This window comes from Numida meleagris, chromosome 1 (genome assembly GCF_002078875.1).
Source record: "Numida meleagris isolate 19003 breed g44 Domestic line chromosome 1, NumMel1.0, whole genome shotgun sequence".
In the NCBI taxonomy this organism is placed as follows: Eukaryota; Metazoa; Chordata; class Aves; order Galliformes; family Numididae; genus Numida; species Numida meleagris.
Window position 1 is genome coordinate 49,594,224 of NC_034409.1, and position 21,020 is coordinate 49,615,243.

General features: G+C 43.4%; 1 protein-coding gene across 1 annotated transcript in view; it reads right to left on the reverse strand.

The window, feature by feature from the left end:
- The window catches only part of PLBD1 (phospholipase B domain containing 1), a 36,174-nt gene continuing 16,534 nt past the window's right edge, over nt 1,381–21,020 (reverse strand). The window contains exons 4-11 of the mRNA XM_021378972.1: nt 20,135–20,273; nt 14,558–14,722; nt 11,933–12,077; nt 5,816–6,016; nt 5,566–5,706; nt 4,382–4,567; nt 3,417–3,523; nt 1,381–2,053 (exon numbers count right to left, since the gene is read on the reverse strand). Of these exons, the coding sequence (XP_021234647.1) occupies nt 1,886–2,053; nt 3,417–3,523; nt 4,382–4,567; nt 5,566–5,706; nt 5,816–6,016; nt 11,933–12,077; nt 14,558–14,722; nt 20,135–20,273 (1,252 nt within the window). The 3' untranslated portion in view covers nt 1,381–1,885. The remainder of the gene's footprint in view (nt 2,054–3,416; nt 3,524–4,381; nt 4,568–5,565; nt 5,707–5,815; nt 6,017–11,932; nt 12,078–14,557; nt 14,723–20,134; nt 20,274–21,020) is intronic.

Genomic DNA, 21,020 nt, shown 5'->3' on the forward strand with positions numbered 1-21,020 from the left:
CAAGCTGGGCTGCTCATGGAGGAAGGGCACGGTGCAGTACAGCAAGAATGTGGTGATCATGAACCCAGCACAGCCATCAGCAGCAAAGGATAAGAGTCACAGTCACATGGGTTAGTCATACAGCTCACAAGGTCCCGGTTATGTAAATATTTACTCAGAGAAGAGGGCTCTTCAAAGTAGAACTCTGTTTTCCCCACAGTTGAGTTGAAGCACAAAGCTGTTCCTGCCACAGGGAAGGAGGCTCATGGTGTGAGAAGGGCACGTCTCCCCTTCCTTGGGCACTTACAAAGGGGCATCTCACAGCTGCTGACTGCATCCACTCTCAGCACAGGGAAGCATCCACGTGTGCCCTGGTGAAGAACAGTCTGACGCAGGAAGCTACACGCAGTTCACTGGTCTCTAGGGACTGACATTGAAACTATTTTTGTTTTTAAATATAAAAACAGGAACAGTTGGCAGTAAATACAACCTATCATGTTGCTTGGGAGTAACAGAATTCCTCCGGCTGCTCTGTGCTCCCATATTGGCAAGTTGCTGCTTCCCAGCAGCTCCCTCCAGGACCCGGCTCCCTCCCCTCCTGCAGGTGGGGTCCCCAATGCTGTTCAGAGCGTGTCCGGTTCCAGCTGTGCCAGCTGCTTGGCAGTGGCCTGTGCCCACTTACAGGAGTTAGAAACGCATCTCAAGGCAGAAATCAGGAGCAAACACCTGAAGGCTGCACAGTGTTTTGTTCATAGTTGGTGTTTATTCTGAAAGCACCAAGCCTGCTGCCCTGTAAGGCTGGAGCCTGCCATGAGTCACAGCAAGGGCTCATGGCCCTGACCAACCAGGCAGAGGCTGGTTGGCCCTGATCAAGGGCCAGCAGGAACTACAGCCACACATTCCAAGCAAAGACGAGTAGCACATGGTGGGCACAGCATTATCTCAAAGCTGTCAGTAGGGTCATCTCCTCCCCCCCACCTCTGGGGAAAGGCACTTGTGCAGCACCATCTCTTGGCTAATACATGGCATCAAGGGAACATCACGTTTATTCTCCCTCCAACAGCAGAACGTGCAGCAACATGTGTGCCCCTGCAGCCACCTAGTCCTGATGCAGTGCAGATGCTCTCTGTGGCCTCTCGGACATACCTCTTCCTGCTCCAGAAAACAAACTATTTCATTCCCTGCACTGATTTTAAGCCTCATCTATATCTGCTGTAACTTCTGGTCTCTCCTGCCCTTTGGCAGAAATCAACCAAAATGTGACAGCCAGATATTTAGGGCAGAGTGTCAGCTGAGCTGCAGTAACCTACTTCCTTCCCCAGCCCTTGCCAAAACCTCATATTCTTCTGCCTACATGATGCAGGGTGGTACCGTGCCCTCTTTAGACTGGACTGTCAAGGCCAAGAGGAGAGAGTTGTTTATTTGTTGTACATGTAATGAAGAAGGCTCAGTTACCTGCTATGGAGAACATGGCTGCGACTCTTGTCAGTAACACTCCCTGTGGATAAGCAACTTTCAGCACGTTGCCAGCACTGCTCAGACTAAAGGCAGCCATGAAGCCAGCACAGAGGTGAAGCCACATGGCTCAGCCCAGTCCTGGAGGTAGCTCCTATGTCTAGAGACAGATCACTTCTGTGATTGCACCACAGTTCGTTCGCACTCTGGGAGCAGCTGAGATGATGCTCAGATTGACAAAGGGCAGCACAGTGCCTGCTGCTTCCCATCCATCCCAGCCAAAGGGCCACCCAGACAGCACAGAGGAGCAGAGCACATGCTGTGCTGCGCAGAGCAGGAGAGGGGCAGGCAAGGCACAGGGATGTGTACGTCCAGCTGGATTTATTACACACAGGAATGAAAGTTTCCATGAAAAAAAGTAAAATCCCATTTTGGAATATCGATGCTGATTTTACAGGATTGGCCTCATGGTGACAAATTTAAAGTTGTATGATTCGGGCAGGCCCTGGTGTCGTGTGTGGTTGAACCGCCTCCAGGTGAAGACCGGGAGACCGCCCTGCACTGGGGGACCATTGATGGCGGTGGCTGTGAATGCCGAGGCCAGGCGGAAGTCTGACACCTGCAATAAAAGACAAAATGGTTGCCTGGTGTTTGACGTGAACCCACCCCATAGCAGAAACAGCTCAGAGAGATTTGACAACGCTAAGGCAAAGAAATGGAGCAAGGGGAAATGCGTGCTTGTCAGGCAGAAATCCTCCCCTGCACTGAGGTATCTCCAGCCACAAAGGCAGTGCTGAAGGGGCAGCAGCAAAGCACACACAGCCCTTGCACTATCCAGGGTGAGAGCAGCATATCCACCTTCATGGCAGTCCTCCCCATTCCTGGGTGTCTCCAAAAGGCCACAAGGGCAGCCTAAGACAATCTAGCATAAGCTCTGCTCTGTGTTAAGCACTTGGTCCATCCCTTGTAAACTGTCACACAAGGGCAGCACAGTTACTGCAACTGCCTGGAGCCCCCTGCCCTGTTGTTTCACTACCTCTCAGAAAAGCCCAGCCCATTCCCCTTGCCTAACTGCTGTAAAAGGCACCTGCTCCCTTGACGGACACTTCTGTACAGCAGATCTCTGGTTTCACTCCATAACAACCAGCTCTGGGAGCTCTTGCTGGCCACCACAGCAGGCAGGCAGGCTGGCCTGAGCTTGAGCAAGCTGAGAGATGCTCAGCACTGGCAATGCTCAAAGAGGCTCCAAAGGACTCATCCCAGTATTCAGAGTCAACCCAGAGGAGGCAGCTGGTCGCCACAGGATCTGCCAGCATGCTGGGGCTGGACAGCTGCGCACACAGGTGTTGCCCCTCACAGTGAAAACACCACACAGGCTGCCCAGAAGAACTGCAGCTTTCTCCAACACCGTTGATCTGAGATTTCCCCACGTTTCCTCCCCTAAAAAGACAGGTGACCATTGGCGAACTTTGATCAAAGCAGTTTTACAGAGGGGTGGAGACCTGGAGCAGGGTGACTCACTGGAGAGCAAGGCTTTTGTAAAGGTAAAATTAAAAGGAGGATAAAGACACATTCTTGTGGGCTCTAGGGACGCAACCAAGCAGCCTCCATGACCAGGAAGCCCAGACTGTACAGCAGTCATCTTCTCCACCTTCCTCCAGGTGATCCAAGGACTCATTTCAGCCTTCACTCAGGCTGATGCAAAGCTTCAGGGCTTTACCCTGAAACAACACAGGTTCCCATGGACAACTTTCTTTTGTGTATCTTCCTGTGCATCCTCTGCAACACCACTATTCCAGGACTGGTGTCAGGGGCAGGAGATGGGTCTCTGCACAGGAGCTGCCCAGTACTAGGACAGAGTGGAGAGAGGAAGCAGGCCTGGCCATGCCCACCCCGATGCAGGGAAACGCATTGCAGGTGTGAGAAGAGCACAAAGAGACTGCAGCAAACACTCACCAGAGACAGAAATCGGGGTTATTTACCTTGGAATCATAGCAGCCTGCAGGCACTGGGAAGGAAGGATTCAGGTCTTCTCGGCAGCAAATTGTGTTGCAGGGATTGTGTTCAGCATAAGGATCATGCTGGTAGTCTGGGGAGAGATGGAGTGGGAAGGGAAGAAAAGCAAACAAATGAGTTCCTTTAACCAAAGCACTCTACTTCTCAAGTCCCCAAAGCACTAAGAGCTGGGTAAGTACGCTGCTTTCATGCTCCTCTCCAGGTATCAGATAGAAACCAGTGCCTGAGTAAGGCAAGTTCCAAATCCAAGTCCATTTAGCTATTTCTGCATCCCAGGGGCACCACTGCCCACCTCTAACCACAAACACCACTAATTCCACAGGACAAAAGCTTGCAGGAACTTCATGACTCCTCAAAAAAGCAGAAAAGAAAGGGATGGGAGACAAGGAAGAAAGAGCGCAGCAGTGAGAGCCTTCACATTCCTGTTCTGGAACAAAGGAAGCAGAAGGAGCAAAGCCTTCAAATACCCACTGCAGTAGCTGCAAGCTAAGAGGAAAGGACAAGCCTCAACACCTGTGAGCATGCTGCTACTCACAGCCCAATCAGTGGCAATACCCCACCCTGGGAGAGGCCTCCCAAAGCCCAAGCCTGGTAATCATTGTGCTCCCTGTAATTGGAAATCAAAATATAGCATCTAAAGCTATCTGTACTGAGAGACGGGCTTAGCCAGAAGTTAATTACGCTGGTTTTAATCCAGTAAGGAGAACCCTGTCAGGGAAAAACAGGGCAGAGCATTACCTACTAAAGACCATCCTTCCTGGACTGTAGGAGCTGAGAGGGTGGGCAGAAGCCAAACTGACTTCAGTTTCAATCTGCACTTACAGTAGTGTAACTAATCTGTAAGTAATGCTTTTCACTATAATAAAAGTAAATTAACACTACTTTTTTTTTTTTTATGATCAGCTCCAAAATACATGGATATATTTCTTACTGTTATATCTCATGATGTACTTCATGCTTTCTAAGTTGGTCACCTTGCCCTGGTCTCGACGGAAGATTTTTGCTCGTGGAGCAAGCTCATATGAAAAATCCAGCCCATACTTCTCAACATATGACGCATAACCACTGAGGTTGTAAATCTTCTGATGGAAAGGAATGTTGTATGAAGGCCAGTAACCTGCAAGAGAAACAAACAACCTGTTAGACGCTTGGAAAAGCTGAACGCTCTTGCTTATATCAAAACAAAAAAAAAACAACCACATTTTCCATGCTGCACTGCCTTAACAGCATTTCGAGGAACAACATGCCCAACTGGTTTGAAAGGAACAAAATAAGGCAACAGTCAACTGGAATGACTGGGGTTAACTCCCTGTGTAACACACACAGGCAACCCGCCCCCAGACTTCCACCCTGAGGAATCATCCTGCAGAGCAGCTGAGATCAGACTTGCAGGAGCCTGAGGTGAAGATGCAGACCAGCTACAGCCCTCCTGTAGCGGTTACGCTCCTCTGGGGCTGTGCAGGGAAAGGTCATTTGCCGCCACCAAGCTTTAATACATGAGACTTGAGTGAATGCGCTCCATTTTCTCCCCTCTTCCCAACTCACTGAGATGCAACAGTGCACTGTGCAATGAAGGCAGATGACAATTAAAAAAAGAATAAATAAAAACTCCTAAACAAACACACATTCATAACATGGAATTTAGAACGTGGGTCCCAAAGGAGCAGTTAGAAAGAGAGGCCCGGGGGGGAAACAAACAAAACCTGGAGATGAACAGATAAACAGGATCCATGGAGCAAGCAGGGGAGAGCAGGAGACAGGCCGGCAAAGAACACACGGACACACTACTGTGTGGTGACTGGAAAGCTGCGGCTGCACACAGAGGGTAAGGAGAGGTGGGAATAGATGCACACTCACCACTGTCTGCCCTTGAGAGTTAAAAAGCAGTTGACCCAAGTAGAATGAAAAGCTCTTCTGTGTCCCAGGCTCTGCAAGACTGCAGAAGCCATGCAGACAGCGCAGTATTCAGCCTAAGACAGGCTTTAACCAAGGGCTGACAATTTGAACCTCAGTGCTAGTGTTCAGTAAGCCCTTCCCATGTACAAAGCACAGTCAGCTCCAGCTAGCATAAAGACATGGCTTTCCGAAGCCAGCAAACGCTACAGGAGCTATTACCTTTCCGGAGAACATTTGTTTGATCAGAATATTCCACCAGGGTTGGGATCTGCTCAACAATGTACAACGCACCGTCATCGAGGCTCTTCTGTAGCTTGACCTTCTTCAGGTCCAGCACCATGTACTGATTATTGTAGGTCCCTAGGTACAAGAACAAAGAGTCACATGCCCTGTCTGGGAAAGAAAAGGGGCTTGAGGCGGGGGAAGGAACACGTCCTTTCTTTTAAGGTTCATATGAAAGTGCACTTACCAGAGTTGCATTTTGAGAAGGTTTCTGCCCAAGCTTTGCCACTGTCTGCCATCATGTTAGCAATGCGGACCCTCTGCCAAGCAAACAGGGATTCAGGCACCACTTGCTTAATGAGGGTGTGGTTGAACACACTGTTGGTGGTCTGCAACATTATCAAGCCACTGCCTAGTATGTAAAAGTCATCCAGGGACACTAAAAAGCCTTAAATAACAATTACACAAAAATTGTTATCTCTGAACCCTTGCTGTATTCAAAGAACAAAACAACCCAAGACAAAAGGATATGAAGGAGAGTGCATGTGCAATTTTTAAATAAAACCATAAAAATATTGAAGATGATATGGTAATTTCTGTAAGCACTATATGCCTACTGTCAGCACAGTTTCTCCCTTGTCATGCTTTCAGCACACACAACGTGCTTTGGAGCATTTGCTTCAGGTTTGTGTCTCAGGCTTTCCCACTTGTTTCCCTTTCACATGTCAAGCAATGGCTATTTCCAGGAATTACATAATTACATAGTATACGAGCAAGTGTTTGTTTCTAACAAAGAAGTTTCTTTAAAAAGTGAAACAACACAACTCCACAAACAGATCTTCATCAACCAGTTTTCAGAGGTCTTTCTTTGTTTGTAAATAAATCTCTTCTGGACTAAACAAGCTATGCAGAAAAATCTTCCTTCTTAGTTTAATCTTTTCCAACCTAACTGTTCTAAAAAATGTCTCCAGGAAATGGGGGCAACTCAAATTACAAGCCACCTCCTGCATGGGAGAGAAAGTTCTACCTACTCTTCTCTGCAAAGTGTCGCCATTCAACAGCTGTGCCAAACGCAATGCCGCCATGACTCTCTGAGCAGGATCCCTTCCCAGGCTGGGTGCCAATGGGAGCATTAGGCCCAACTGCAGATCTCATGCCAGGTGGTGGTATGCAGAATTCCAAATGTCAGCTATAACGCCATGGGTGGCATGGCAACTATTTATTAAGCAGAAATAATTTGACTCTGCAATTCTCCAGAGGATACAGAGCTGGCAATCACCAGGTTGGGGAAATATGGTTAACTGAGCTACTGATGGAAAAGTCATCCAGAACTTGGTCTCTTGCTAGTAAGCTTTTAATGACATCACTCTTTTTCAAAGAGTACCAAACGCTAAAATTTTCTTTGTGTAATAGCCTAATACTTATGTTCCACTGCAACATCTACAGAAGGCCTCATTAATACACTCTGCAAACAAAGCAAGGCCAGCAACCTACAAGAGCCAGAAAGACAACTCAGTTCTGCCTCTTGTCCTCAGCTCTTACCAAAAGGCAGACCTCCTTCCAACAGTGTTTAAGGGCTCCACTTCAGCAAGATTTTTTTTTTTTTAAAGTCCCAAGATCTCAAAACAGAACAGGTCCAGGAAAATACAGTCACCTTTTCTCTAAAGGTACGTTGGTATAGAACAAGCAGAGCACCCTGGCAGCTTGTGGGTCCTAGTACTTTATTCTCAGAAACAGTGGCAATAAATAAAGCATATAAATAGCAAAACTATCTCAAGTAAATAAGGACAAGAAAGGAAACACTCTAAATCTGGCTCTGTCAGTCTATTTTACACCAAGACACTATCTACACCAGAGATAAGCTGTTGCATAATAAGTCACGTGCTTGTCTAAAGAGAGCATAAATGAAACTTGTAAACAACTGATTCCAACAGAGCACCAATTCCCATGTGGGTACCAGTGCTAAGTGACCCACTTCAAAATAAACGGAATCGCTTTTTCCTCTTTTTCATATCAACCTAAGCTGAGATAAAACTGAAAAACACAACTCGTTGTAAGCACTAACACAGAAGAAGAAGCTGAATTAACTGAAATGCAAACTCTGATCTAGACCTCTCCCAGGCATTAAGCAACAGTACATCCCATGTGACCTACTGTAGGTCCCATGTGACCTACTGGGGTAGGTTCCTTCCAACCCCTACAGCTCTGTGATTCTGTAAATTGCAAAGCTAAGCCAAGCTGTAAACAAGTGGATTTTCTTCTAGGCCTTAGTATTTACCAAGTTTCATCCTGCATTGCTTTTATAATACAATGTGCCCTCCATGATATATCATTACTGGCTCAATTAACCAGAGACAACATATGCCATTATGACTTAAGGTACAGGCACCCCTGAGGCAACGGGAACTTAAACACGTATGACAGATTTACCAAGGACAAAGACAGCCACAAAAATAAAACCCAGGTGAAGTCTAGAGATACCAAGAGATATTTGATATCCTCTTGTGTCCTTCTCATTTTTTTTTTCACTATGTACAAGAATCTGCTGTAATTGAAATTGTCTTCCAGGTAAACTGTACAAAGAGATAACAGTGACATATTTTCTCTGTAAACCCATCTCTCATTTTTATCAGCTACTCTCAATATTTTTTTTCCACTCTCTTCCTCTTTCAATCAACCTGACTCTTCCTACATAGAAACAAATAAAAGCACTTCTGATTGCATTTTCAGGGCCTTAGTCATTTAGATCCAGTTTCTGGAATGCTGACGTTTCTAGAATCTGGAGCTTTATTCATAATACGAGTAATTAGCCAAGCAAAACAAAATACTTTTTGAAATCTGAGCCACAGTGTTCTCTGGGGAGCACACTGAATAGCATGCAGGGGTGCCATGCTCCTGACAGCTATTGTTCCAAAAGAGGTAGCTGCTGCTTTGTCAACCAGATGGCATCCCTTTTTCTGGTATTTTAAAAAGTCATTGTGCTCACTGGAGCACAGAAAGGTGCACTATTTTAGTCTGAAAGTCAGAGACAGGATGTCTAGACATCACCTCCCAGGGATGAGATTAGCTCCTGGCCGCAATGCCCACTGCTCTGGGCTGCAGGAACATTTAACAATGGAAAGGGAGATGCCGTCTCTGGATGAACTTTCTCAATCCCACCAGCAGCTGCTTTTCGTGCTAAGACTGCATGGCCAGCTTCCTTTCACTGGCAAACCTCTCCCAGGCACTAAGCTATAATACACCCCACACTGCAGATGAGATAACAGAGACATGAAGTGTATCAGGTACTTTTCCCTGCTCATCCCCAAATTTTAGGTAGATGTTGAAGGGAGCTAGGAAGCAAGAAAGGGTTTGGCAAAATTCATGAGCAGAGGATAATTTGCCAATCCCCTGAATACAAGGCCTACTGCCCTTTCCATGTGTTGTTCCTCCTCAAAGCAAGAACATCTTTCCTCTTCATCCTGCTGCAACAGCACATAGCCATGCATCAGAATGACTTTATGCCATCTCGTGCCTGTCTCAGCCAAGCAAGATCCTGACAGCAGGCCAAAGGAGCAAAGCCGCTATAAAGCTCTTCTTAACTGTTTTGCTTGAGCAGCTAAAAACAGAACAAGACTGCGGCTTACCTAGAGAAAGGGGGTCACTATCCAACCCATAGTGCTTGGGTCCAAATGGTAAGTTCCCTTTTCTAAAAGGGAGGTCAAAACTCACCACAAGCAGATGGGGATCCTGGAAACCAATCTGCTGCTGTCCAAGGAAACCAGCAACTTTCAGCAGCTAATGGGGCTCGTTTCTTCAAATGGCTCCGTGGGGCAGTACAGAACAGTGACTGCACTTAGCTTGGTCTTAACTCTGCTGTTCTGCTAGACTTGTCATGCAAAAACTAGCACCTATCTACTCCATGCCATTGCATTTCTTATCCCTCCAAATGAGCAAAGTTCCACTCAACAGCTGTGAACAACTATAACATGGCCTGTATCTCCCTGCTGTGCAGAAACTCACTAGCCACGTTGAGTCCTTACACTCAAAGTCTCAACAAGACACTGAAGTCGGAGCCAAGTCATTCCTCCCTTCCAGAGAGTCACAGAGCCGTTCTGCATGTAGCTCTGTACAGATGCTTTCAACAGAAGAGAAAGCTAAAACAATGAGCAAGGTTCAAGTGAGGTTTAGGATTAGCATGGAAGTGAGCTGCAGGTGGATGAATCTTTCTCCAAAAGCAGGGATTACTACTCCTGTTCCAGTTGACAGAAATCTGTAAATAATTCAGTTGTCATTGAAGAAAAGAAAGAAAGAAACCTGCCTCTTAACACTTTGTCTCCTCCAAAAGTCAATACTATGTTCATGAGGATCATGGAGGGTATTATCCAGGTGAGCTTACTGAGAACCAGTTAAGAATATCCCAGACAGTACCTGTCAGGACAGAGAAGAGGAGCAAGAACCTGCATGCAAGGAGAAGTTACAATGGCCAAGCTGTGGATTCCATGGTCAGATGCCCTGAAAATTTACAGCTTCATCTGATTATAACACAGATCAGAGGAACCTGTGAGTCCCTTCCTTCCTGCATGATGTCCTGAGGTCACTACCAGGCCAGTGGCTTCAGAGCTTGCTCACCTTCTGGAGAACTGCAAGTTTGTGAGCTACACCCACAGCTAACACGATTTGCTGCAGTCAGTGGATGATGCTCACCTAGCGCTTGTGGTGCTACCTTGTAATTAGGTGGCTAGCAAGTGCACTTGTCATACCACAGCTCTCTCAAACTCCACTGCAGCCATGGGAACTATGTTTTGCAACTGCTCTCACTAAATTCTGTTGGTAGAAGTAAATTTCACCGTATCACTGCATCAGAGTCCAGCTGGAACAGGCAAGCTTTAAAATAAGCCCTCTCTTACAAGGCCCTGCATACTCCAGGCTCAGGGAAGCATACTGGGATTCTGTACACTAGCAAACAGACTCGGATCATTTTAGCACAGCAGTAGCTGATTTTCAGGTACCTTCCATGCAGTGTGGTTTATTTGTCCTGTAAAAACATAAGTATTTCACTCTGTATTAAGAATCCACAAAAGGAACAACCCAAAGATGTCAGTGTATACTCCCACTAACAAAACAGTAATATTAAATAATAAAAAAAGACACTCTGCATGGCTCATCCTGATCCCAAGGTTGAATCTGCAGCATAATACAGTATGCAACAGCCAGAAAACACAGTCACACTCTCTAGAATAGTACTATCCTCAGCAGTATTTCTTCTGAGATCCAGAATGACCTTTGGTACTTCCAGGTGACAAAGAGCTCAGGAAGAAGCCTTGGCTTCCTACCAGGTTAGACATGCCCTGCAAAATTCCTTCTGACAAGCACTGGAATTCCTCAGAAACTCCATGCTCCTGAAAAGCTGTTGTTTTACAGGCATTTGCCAAAATACTTCTAACTCCTTCCTTAAAGTGAAAATCACAGAAAAAGCCGTATTCCTGCAGATCATCGAGGAAGGTTTCCCCACAGAAAAAAAAAACAGCTTTGCTCTCAACATGAAATGAATGCAACCATTTTTCAAAACAGTCTCAGGAGCCTGTGCCATGAAGTACCCCTTGCCTCCACAGGAAGGCAAGCACAGTAATTAATCAAAGCACAGTCTCAAACCATCATCCCGTACAATTTCATCAGAATCAGATAACCTGCTACAGCACACGCTTTGCTTTCCAAAGTTTAAGATTGAGCGCTCGGTAATTTTTGATTTTGAAATTCCACCTTTAAAAACAGATGCAGTGCTGACACATACAAAGGGTCCTAAACTTGTTCAGTTTTTTTTTCCCCATGTTTTTCAGTACTACTCTAAGCTGCTTAGAGTACATGTTACACTACTGAAATATTCAGTGCTGGCAATTCTGCTGGGAAACTTGAGAATACTATTTCCTGCCTAATCTTCCCAAGAGGGATTGTAAGCGTTCTTGCTGGATATATTTCTAATACGTGAAATAAGCATAAAAATACTCCCCTTTGCCACAGTTAATAAAGAAGTTGCAAGAGGAGAAAAAAACGACTGGAGGTTTGCTCACCCAACATGAAAGAAGTCTCTACGATTCCAAATGGCTGCTGTTTGATACACTTCAAGCAAGAGTCGTGCCACAGTGTGACACAGAACTGTTCAAAGCTGTGTTATCACCAAACATGTGAACGCCATAGATAAGGTTAGAAGTTCAATAGTTGAGATGACTTTGCACTACACAAGTAGTAGAATATTTAACTAGTACTACTCTGAGCACTGAATGTGATTAACCAACAGCAAAAAAACAAGATGTTCCAGACAGAAAATTGGATGAGACATTTTGTCCTCTCGGTGGCTCGCGAGGTGTCTTTTTTTTGACATTACCTGGGTAACTGCTGAATGAGACACGGTTGGTGCTAGTGTATGGATCAACTATATTGAAGTTCCAATGCTTATATATTCTCAGTGTGGCTGCGTAAGTAAACCAGCTGGAATGGGCAAAATATATGTTCTCGTATCCAGGTAAAACCTGGAAAACAAACAGAATGATGAACCATTTCAGGTCCTATTATACTTTGCATGTTTTGTATTTGAAGGAAACTGGGAGAACAACTTGTTTTAAGTAGCTTAACTAACTGCATTGTTCAAGAAGGAGCAGATGCTTGTGCTTTTTAACTGTGCGCTAAACAATGAATTTTTGACACCTTTGGAAATAATTCTTGTTCACGTGTTGTTTTCAAATAATTAGTTGCCATTGTTCAAAATCAAACAATTTAGGTCTTTTTAGGACACCTGTGTCACAAGACATGCTTTCTTTCCCCAGTTTATTCTTGAATACTTGTGTTTATGCATTCAAACCAGCTCTCTGCAAACATATCAAACATTAACTTAGAACACGCTCTTTCTGTGTAAATACCTCTGGGAAACTCTGAAGTACAGAGTGAAATGCAAGTACATTTATTTTGAAAAGGTAAATGCATATTGATAGTACATCTTAACCGATTTCCTTGTTCTAAGATTTATTGCTAGTTCAAACCTCTTGCTATAGGCAAGTGGTTGGATGAATGGTCCTCAATTTAAGATGAATATTGTTGCTCTGGGTTACATGGATCTCCATACATTGCCCAGGTACTCAGTTATTTTAGTTGAATAAATTAATTGCAGCCACGATGTATCGGACACTTACATTCAAAGCATTTTTATCTGTCATTATTCTCAGTGGAAAGCTATTCGAAAATATCACTGCTAACTCTAAGTAAACTTCTTTTACAAGGGCTGTTGTGAAAGCAATGCCTCCTATTTTATCATGGCGGCCCACAGCTTCAGGGGCGGATGTTGGTGGTATGGCAGCAGAGGTTGAACCTTCCCCCAGCATTCCATTACATTTTGTTGCTGTGTAACAGAAAGCAGCAGAGGGGCAGTCTGACAGAATAGTGTCTGACATGGAAGTGCAGATGAAGCAAAGGTGTGTCACTGAATTCCTCCATGTGGAAAAAATGGCACCCACTAACTTCATCGATGCATGCTGAACATTTATGGAGACCAACCAGTGGATGTGAGCACAGCGAGGCAGTGGGTGGTGCATTTCAGCACTGGCAACAGTGAAGAGAAAGACAAGCCGCGTTCCAGATAGCCACGCAAAGATCTCACACCACAAAATGAAGAGTGTCTCCATCAGCTCGTCCATGCAAATCAGCAGATTACAACCAGATAACTGTGAATGGAGCTGAATATCGACTTCAGTGTGTTGGAAACAATGGTGGCAACGTTGGAATACCAGAATGTTTGCACCAGGTGGGTCCCATGAATGCTCATACAAGAACAGAAAAAACACCATATTCGAATTGGTCTGGACCTATTGAACCAATACGGGGCTGATGGTGACAGTTTCCTGGATCACATCATTACTGGTGATGAGACATGGTGTCACCTCTATGAACCTGAGTCAAAACAACAGTCCATGGAGTGGCGACATGTGAATTCCCCATTGAACAACAAGTTCCAAGACACAGCCCTCAGCAAGTAAAGTGATGTGCCCTGTCTTTTGGGATAGGAAAGAGGTCGTCCTTCTGGATTTCCTGGAACTCAAACAAGCCATCAACTCTGACTGCTGCATTGCAATGCTGACTGAGCTGAAGACTCAAACTTCCAGAGTCAGGCCAGACAAGAAGACAGCCTTTCTCTTGCAACACGATAACTCCAGGTCCCATACCAGTTTGAAGACCATGGAGCATATTGCCAGATACGACTGGACTGTTCTACCACACCCACCATGTAATCCGAATTTGGTGCCTTCTGACTTCCATCTGTTTGGGCCAAAGAAATATTGATTGCTTGGGCAACACTCTCCTAGCAACAATGCTGTCATAGCAGCTGTGAAACAGTGGGTCACCTCTGCTGGTGCAGATTTTTACAAATGTAGCATGCAGGCTCTTGTTCATTGCTGGTGAAAATGCATAGCTAATGGTGGTGACTATGCTGAAAAATAGCGTTTCATAGCTGAGAATTTGCTCTATCAAATAGTGGTATTGTGCTCTTTGTTATCTGTTGTAGTTTCCATGGAAATAAATAGGAGGCATTACTTTCAGAGCAACCTATAGAATTTCAAGACTGTATTTACCAACCAGCACTGTCTCTCTTCCTCCCTGTTTAATATCCCCAAAGTATTTGAAGACATTCATGGTATCCCCTTTTGGACTTTGCTTAGCTACATAAAACAAGTTACTCTCTTCCAGTTTCTTCCCTATTCCCAGTAATCATACTAACTTTTCGCTATCAGTCTCTGGAGTTTTCAGTCTGTTTGTTTTTGTTGTTTCCCTCTCTCCAAACACCAGTGAGCAAAACTGGACCCAGAATCCATGCGGGTACATACAGTAACCGCATAAAAGCAATTTAATTGACAAGGGGGTCTTTATTCACATGCAACGTAAACAGTGAAGACTACAGAAGCACAGACTCATAACACTGTGAATCAACATAATCACTAGAAATGAAGTTCTCGGTGCTCACCTTGATGAGAGCAGAGCAGTGGCCCATATCCCACTGGTATTTCCCATGGCCTCCAGCCTCGACATTGCACTGGCCACTTCGTGCAGAATACTCAAATAATGCAGGAATGAGGTCCAACAGGTCTCCAACTGCATTCAGAAACTGGACATCAAAGACGCTCAGTGGCTGAAGAAGGAAGAGACCACAACAAATGCTTTCAGACAGGAAAGTGTCAACACAATCTCACCTGTTAAGAATTTTTTTTTTCTTTTGCAAAGGAATCTCTTATACTTTCTACAAAATATCTTTCCACAAGGCCCAAAAGCTAAAACTCAGTCTGGAATGAGGCACTTAAATATCTTTAAGGGTCTAGCCCTTGTAGTGGAAATACCAATTCTATCATTTCCAAGGAAAAAAAAGAGAAAGTAACAGTAACTTAGGAAACCTCTGTGAATCTTTGTGAACAGCATATTAATTAGCCTGCTGTTACTCCAGCATAAGACTTTTTTTTTTTTTAATGTATTTATTAAAAGCCTTTGAAAACCTTTATATTAGCACACACTTGGTTGAGCTCTGGGATTTTTATAAAGACTGCAATTAAAGACAACGTCAGGTCTGAGAAGGAGAAAACAAATGAAGGAAGTGAGATACATTAACAGTGCTAATAAAGCATGGAACTAGCTGAAAAGAGCAAGTCAGTCAAAAGGCACTCCACTATTAGGCTTTCAGAAAACCCTTATAGCTAGAGACAACCATGGTTAACTATACACCGCTCACTGAGCAACATGTTCTTCAGAGTCCTCTTAAACTGCCTATTCAAAAATAAAACCTTAAGTCTAACCTCAACCTTCAAAGACTATTTTCTAACTCTCCTATTCTTGCTTGCACTATGTCTTTAGTTAAGGCAAGGCCTTAAGGAAAAGAACAGAACGCAAATCAGTGTAGGGTTATGACTACTAACTGTAGAATCATATAACAAAGAAGCATATTGCTTGCAATATAAATCACTGATATTAAACCATAAAGCTTAACTCTCTACAAACTCCAGTAAAAGAGAAGAAAGGGCAACACAAACAAACAACCAAAAAAATAATGCCAAATTCAGATAATACTTACTTTTTTTCAGAAGGCTGAATTTTGTGTTATCCATCTGCTGTTTTGGCAAATAACCAACAGGAAAACCAAAAATAATGTAAACTCTAGTGTATATATCCTGGGGGAAGGAATTAAACCTTCCCACAATGCTTACCAAGACAATAATAGAAATAAGCCATTCTCACCACTAAAATCTTGCACTGCTAAAGGTCCTAACAGCAGCTACAGCATGAGAGAAAAAAATCCAAAGCAAAATTCAAAGGAAGTTACATTTCTCTAGCTCATCATACTTTTGCTATAATATCATAAACAGGGAGCAGCAGAGGTCATGACGAAAATCAAGAGATGTACCTTCGGATAGTTTTAAGCAACTCAGTAGTATGAATCATTTGCAGACAAGTCCCAACAATTGCTATTTCACTGAAATCCATATAAGCAGACTTGCCACAGTTCCAGCACATTTTCCCCCATCCAGCTGTACTTAAAGTACTGCAAGTTAAACAAGCTGTGAGGAGAAGTTGTTTTCCAATGTCCAATTTATAACCATTACTGTCAGAGAAAAGTCAGGCAGCAAACTGACAAGCCAACATTATCACCAGGAGGAAGGAACAGGATTGCATGTAAGAATGCTCCACCAGCCTTCAGACTTTTGAATTGTTCTTTTCCTCCACCTGCTACCCTCTCCATATTCTCCCTTATAAAACCTGCCTTCCTTATGACATTACTGACACTGCTACAGCATCACAGAAGCCCATTCAAATTTGAGCAAAGGTGCTACAGAAGGAAGCTATCAGCACTATGATCACAGAAATGTGGCCAGGAAAGTAGGAGGAAAGATCCCTTTGAATAAAATAGCAAAGAATATGTAAATTCCTAGTGTTCCACTGAGTGAGATTGTCATCCCCCAAAGTCAGCCAAAACAGAGAAGTAAAAGAGGAACTAGGTCATTAAGTACCCATTCAAGTTCTGTTTTCATTTCCCTTTTGAAGGGAAGCAAGTTTCATTCCAGCTTACTTCCAAGAACTCATGCCATAGCTTTGCTAGGAAAATACTGGTTTTGTGTTTAAGACTGATGCTAGCGAGGTGACATTAGAGAAGTCTGACATGCTCAGTGCAAGAGTTTCTCAATGAAAACAATGCATTCAAACAGGAGACTCGGGCGTCTGTGATGCGTGCCAGTTGTGGGAATTTCAGGCGCAGACTGATACATCTCCCACCAGGCAGAAAGCCCGAGTTGGGGAATAACCACACCTGATTTTCCAGGGCATGTGGAGAAGTCTTCTCTGTAAGGAGCTAATCCGAGCCCACCAGCAAGAATTAGACGAGCGTACATCATAACAAGTGAATAATATTGGGCGTATTATAACCTCTTTTCATCACCTTCTCCCATCTCTCATAGCATTGTCAGGAAAACTCCTTGTATGCATCCTGAAGAAGAGTGAATGAATGTGCTAAACTGACAAGCAGTGAGATGATATAGCCATAACGAGAGAAAAAGTTATTCAGCTAAAATATATCAGACATACTCTAGGGTACTGCCCTGAAAAGTGAAAAAAATCAAATGGATTCTTCCTTTCCCATCGTAAATTTACTACTAGCTTTAAGGAGGCAAACTTAGAAAAGCTAGCAGATAGAGAACCAGCCTTAAATACTCGTCTACAAGAAACAATAAAATAGACTAGTTACTCTGTAACAATTGCCTTTCAGTGACCTCCCCTGCATGAGCATTCTCCATAGTAAGTAAGCAAGTAGAAATAGAGAGCTGTCCTGGAGTCACTGTGGTATTTAAAACTCTTACACCTCCTTATTCAAGAATAATTTCCCGGTGTAGGCAAGCCCAAGATTAATCACAGCGTTGGTAGAGCATTAGGCAGATGAAAAGGCTTAATGTTCTTTGAGTGCCCCTCCTTCAGGAATTGTCCTGACAAAAGGGTTGGGTTTGTTTACTGAATATAAAATGTTGTCAAACCAGACAGAATAATTTCACACTTTAACGTGAAAATGTATTCAGGTTTTGACATATTTTTTAATGATGCTGGCAAACATCAAATTGAAGATACAGAAGTTTCCAACAAGCATTACTCTCATGCAGGCCTGAATGGAAGTGCCTACCTAGAATAGCCCTGCAGGATACCAGACTTCACGCAACAGAAAACACAAAAATTAAACAGTCCATTACAAAACATATGCTCCATACAGAAAGAAAATAGTAACTACATACTAGTGCTATTATTAAGCAGCTCTGTGTCCAAACGAATTTTCTCTCTGCAGTAAGGTTTGATTATCTGGGACAGATATAATGGCGCTTCATTTGGATATTGTAGAAATACTGAATTTGGGGAGGAGGGGCAGGGAATAGAACGTTTTAGAGTGTCATTTATCTGTACTCATAAAATCTGGCTCTCATTTATGTACTATGTGAACTTGGCACAGTTTCAACCTACCATGCATTACACAGAACAATGGAAAGAGATCTTTTCACTTGTCTTCATCAGGTAAGCACATGTCAACCACTCCACCAAATGTAATACTCCAATACTTGCAAGTTTAAAAAGCCATGGATACAGCCTTCGTTCCCATTCTCCCAAAAACAGAACAATTTTGTTCAATTTCACCCAGTGTTCAGTGAAGACATCCATAGACTTTGTAAACACAGCACCTCTTCTCCATCCTCTTTACATCTTTTGGCCTACTCTTAAAGCAGTCTTCAAGGTCTTTATTTTCTGAAGGGGATCCTAGCAATGGTAAATACATACACAAATAGGACTCCTGAGGCTTACTCTCCCAAAAGTAGCGTGATATCCAACAAGAGAAATTACATGCACTTTCACAGAGCTGTCAGGTATCATCTAGATGCCAAGGAAAACCAAACATTTAGGTGCAAAAACAGCTGCCCAAACTGTACTCAGAAGGTGGAGTGATGTTAATGTATTGGCTCTGGCAAACAGAGGAAACTGCAGTTCTGTCTCAAGTGACATCCACACACAGAATATTTTTGCTTTGGGAAAGAGAAGAAAGATATGGATCCCAACACAGGTGATACTGCCTAAAGCTGAAATTGTGAAAGAAGCAGGAAGGACTGGAAATAATTCCCACCATCTGCTCCAGGCATATCTGGGAAAATAAATAGATATATATGTATATATATACACACATGCCTATATATAAATACATACACATGTAGATATATATGTGCCTATACACACACACACACACACACTACATATAGATCAAGCATAAAGGACAGCTACTTCAGACTGAACCACATGTTTGAATTACCCTTAAATGTACCATTTTATATAGGTAATGCTGATGAGATGTGCCCTGACTGAAAGAGGAGCAGAATGATTTGGTTACTTCAGAGGTCAGAGCTTTTAATACCAACTACACAGACAAAAAGGATCGATGAAAACACACTGCAGGTAGGATGTGCCTGTTCTAAGGAATTAGCTCAGACACAAACTAGCACTTTTCTCGCCCATCTGAATCTACAGCATTCCAAAGCAGCCAAAAAAAAATTGATGAGATTTGCAGGGCTCTGCAGATACAGGTGTTGTGAAAGGGATTTATTTCCCTAGAAAGCCAAGGCTTCTCAGTATCTTCCCTGTAATTCAGACACACCAGGATGGATATTTTCATTATTGTCAAGAATCTTTTCTTTTAGTTTGAACTGGCTCAAGAAAGACCATGCAAAGAAGAGATGACATGCATTTTACTAAAATCCAATTGCTTGTGATTCCTTACTGTCATCTTCTCTAAATTCTTGGTATGAATGAACCAAGGCAAAAGGTCAACTGCAATTACTCAAGTCCTCCCTCTCAAACTCAGGAACCCATCAGACGTACTAGACTTAAGAGGACAATTGTAATTACCACAGTTCTATTGAATTTAAAGGAGCTCTGGTACTGCATACAAGTTGGTGACCTGAAACACAATTCTAACCAACCCTGAAAAAAATATTAATTTAAAAAAACACCCCATTTTGGCCTGCCAAAACACTGACCATACAGTTTGAAATGAGAGACTTGGAAAACAGGAAGGGAGATGTCATCTAGCAATGTAAAATATCCTTTAAAATCTAGAAGCTTTGATGCTTAGAAATAAAAGTTTTTAACACACTCCCTATTTGCTGATTCATGCTGTTGCAGCTACTCTTCCTACCAGGAGGGTCATTTGCTCAATAACAATTGCACAGCAAACATCTTAGAGAAGTGTCTATCTTTCCACCATTCACACTTGAATGCAAAAGCCACTCCCAACCTAATCAGCATGTGAGGGGCCAGAGTTCTAAGTGCAAAGGTCTGTGGTGACGTGACAGGAAAGCTCAGTAACAACCTACCCTGAACAGCGACTGAAGTTTTTTAGAATCACAGAATGCAGAATGAATGCTTTTCACTAGTCTTCATATACACTTTTTCTTTTATAATATCAGATTCCCTTTTCACATCTTCATCTTCTGACATCCCAACCCCAACTACTGAAAAAGAGATGCAATAATCTTACTGTTTGTTTGTGTAGTTTAGCCCACTCGAGGGCTCCCATGTACAGACCATCCAACTGTGCAATAATATAGCCAGCATGCCTCCAAAAGGGGTCATCCTTATTATTTCTGATTTGTTGTCTTGTCCATTGATCTTGTTTCCTGCAGAGGAACAAACAGGTTGGGGTTTTCTTGCTTTTGCTTTAGAGAATAATCGATATTGCAAGGAAGGGACAAATGTAGGCCTGTATTACAACCCAGATATCAAAACTTTCCTAGTGTTTTGAGCCAAATCATATTCTAGAAATTGAGTAGACATGAAGACTGAATCCTCTGGGTGCAAATATTCAGATCCATGTAACGTACTCAGCAGTTACTACCATACACTGCTTCAGAGCTAAAGAAAGAGATGGACTCTATCTCTGCGTGGGACTCACCTACATCGGATCAAGCATCCTCTTACAGTCAGTAAAGAGAAACAAGCATTTGACAGCTCAGGTGAACAATTCCCTTTCAGATGCCTACTTGAAGATAAAATATGTGGACCTTTGAAGCCCTCTCATTTCTCTCCCTTGGGTAGAAGTGCAATGAAGGCTTTCTGCTGGCAGTGCTTAAACACTGCTTAAGAACCATCATTATCCTCCTCTAAGGAAAAGGTGGGAGGCCAAACACAATCATTCCCTGTGCTAAATCCAACCGAGAAGTCACTAGCCAAATAACCTACATTTACAGCACGAGACAACGGAAGCTGAACAGACCCGAGGACGAGAGCAGTCAACACTATGCTTATTTTCCAGAGTTCTCTCCTTCACTGTGCACAAAGGGCCACACAAAAACCTGAGTTATTAGAATAAGCCAGGACCAGATTGTGATTTCTGGGCCTCTATCTATCCATCTACCTGGTGTTAT